At 61.0% G+C, this 849-nt stretch overlaps 1 protein-coding gene across 1 annotated transcript; it reads right to left on the bottom strand.

Moving 5' to 3' along the window:
* Nucleotides 1-2: 2 nt before the first annotated feature.
* Nucleotides 3-843, bottom strand: ADRB1 (adrenoceptor beta 1; the record flags this gene model as incomplete). The annotated part of the gene is made up of 1 exon (XM_008634443.1): nucleotides 3-843. A coding segment is annotated over exon 1 (810 nt), but the record flags the coding sequence as incomplete, so codon positions are not given.
* Between the last annotated feature and the right edge of the window lie 6 nt (nucleotides 844-849).

Here is an 849-nt window from a genome sequence, read left to right as displayed (position 1 = left end):
CAGAGCAGCCTCTTGAAGGCCTTACGAAAGTCGGGGCTGCGGCAGTAGATGATGGGGTTGAACGCGGAGTTGGCGTAGCCCAGCCAGTTGAAGAAAACGAAGAGCCAGTCCGGCACCAGGTCCCTGTTGAAGACGTTGACGATGTTCACCAGGAAGAAGGGGAGCCAGCAGAGGGTGAACACTCCCATGATGATGCCCAGAGTCTTGAGGGCCTTCTGCTCCTTCATGGCCATGATGCGGGAGGTCTTTCGCTTGCTGGCTCGGCCGTTGCCGAGGATGGGCTGGTGGTGAGGGTGAGCGGGCAGGGGCGTCTGCGGCTGCTCCTGGCTGCCGTAGAACCGGCCCTCGCACCTATCGATCTTCCTCATCTGCTCCTTGGCCTCTCTGTACACCCGGAGGTACACAAAGATCATGATGAGAAGGGGGATGTAGAAAGAAATGATGGACGAGGCGATGGCATAAGCCCTGTTGGTGACGAAGTCGCAGCAGCCCGGATCCTGGTAGCACTGCAGCGCCTGGGGGTCATCATCCCGCCACCAATGCATCATGATGGGCAAGAAGGAGACCAGGGCAGAGATAGCCCAGACGGTGCAGATGATGCCCTTGGCCCGACCCTTGGTCATGAGGCTCTGGTAGCGGAAAGGCGAGGTGATGGCCAGGTAGCGGTCGATGGCGATGACGCACAAGGTCTCGATGCTGGCCGTCACACAGAGCACGTCCAGGGAGGTCCAGCACTCGCAGAGGAAGGATCCCCAGAGCCAGGTGCCCCGCACCACCAGCGTGGCCCCGAAGGGCACCACCAGGAGCCCCATCACCAGGTCGGCGCAGGCCAGCGAGGTGATAAACAGG

The sequence above is a fragment of the Corvus brachyrhynchos genome, unplaced genomic scaffold, assembly GCF_000691975.1.
Source record: "Corvus brachyrhynchos isolate BGI_N302 unplaced genomic scaffold, ASM69197v1 scaffold705, whole genome shotgun sequence".
NCBI lineage: Eukaryota > Metazoa > Chordata > Aves > Passeriformes > Corvidae > Corvus > Corvus brachyrhynchos.
The sequence above is the reverse complement of the archived record's forward strand: the minus strand, read 5'-3'. Positions and strand labels throughout refer to the sequence as shown.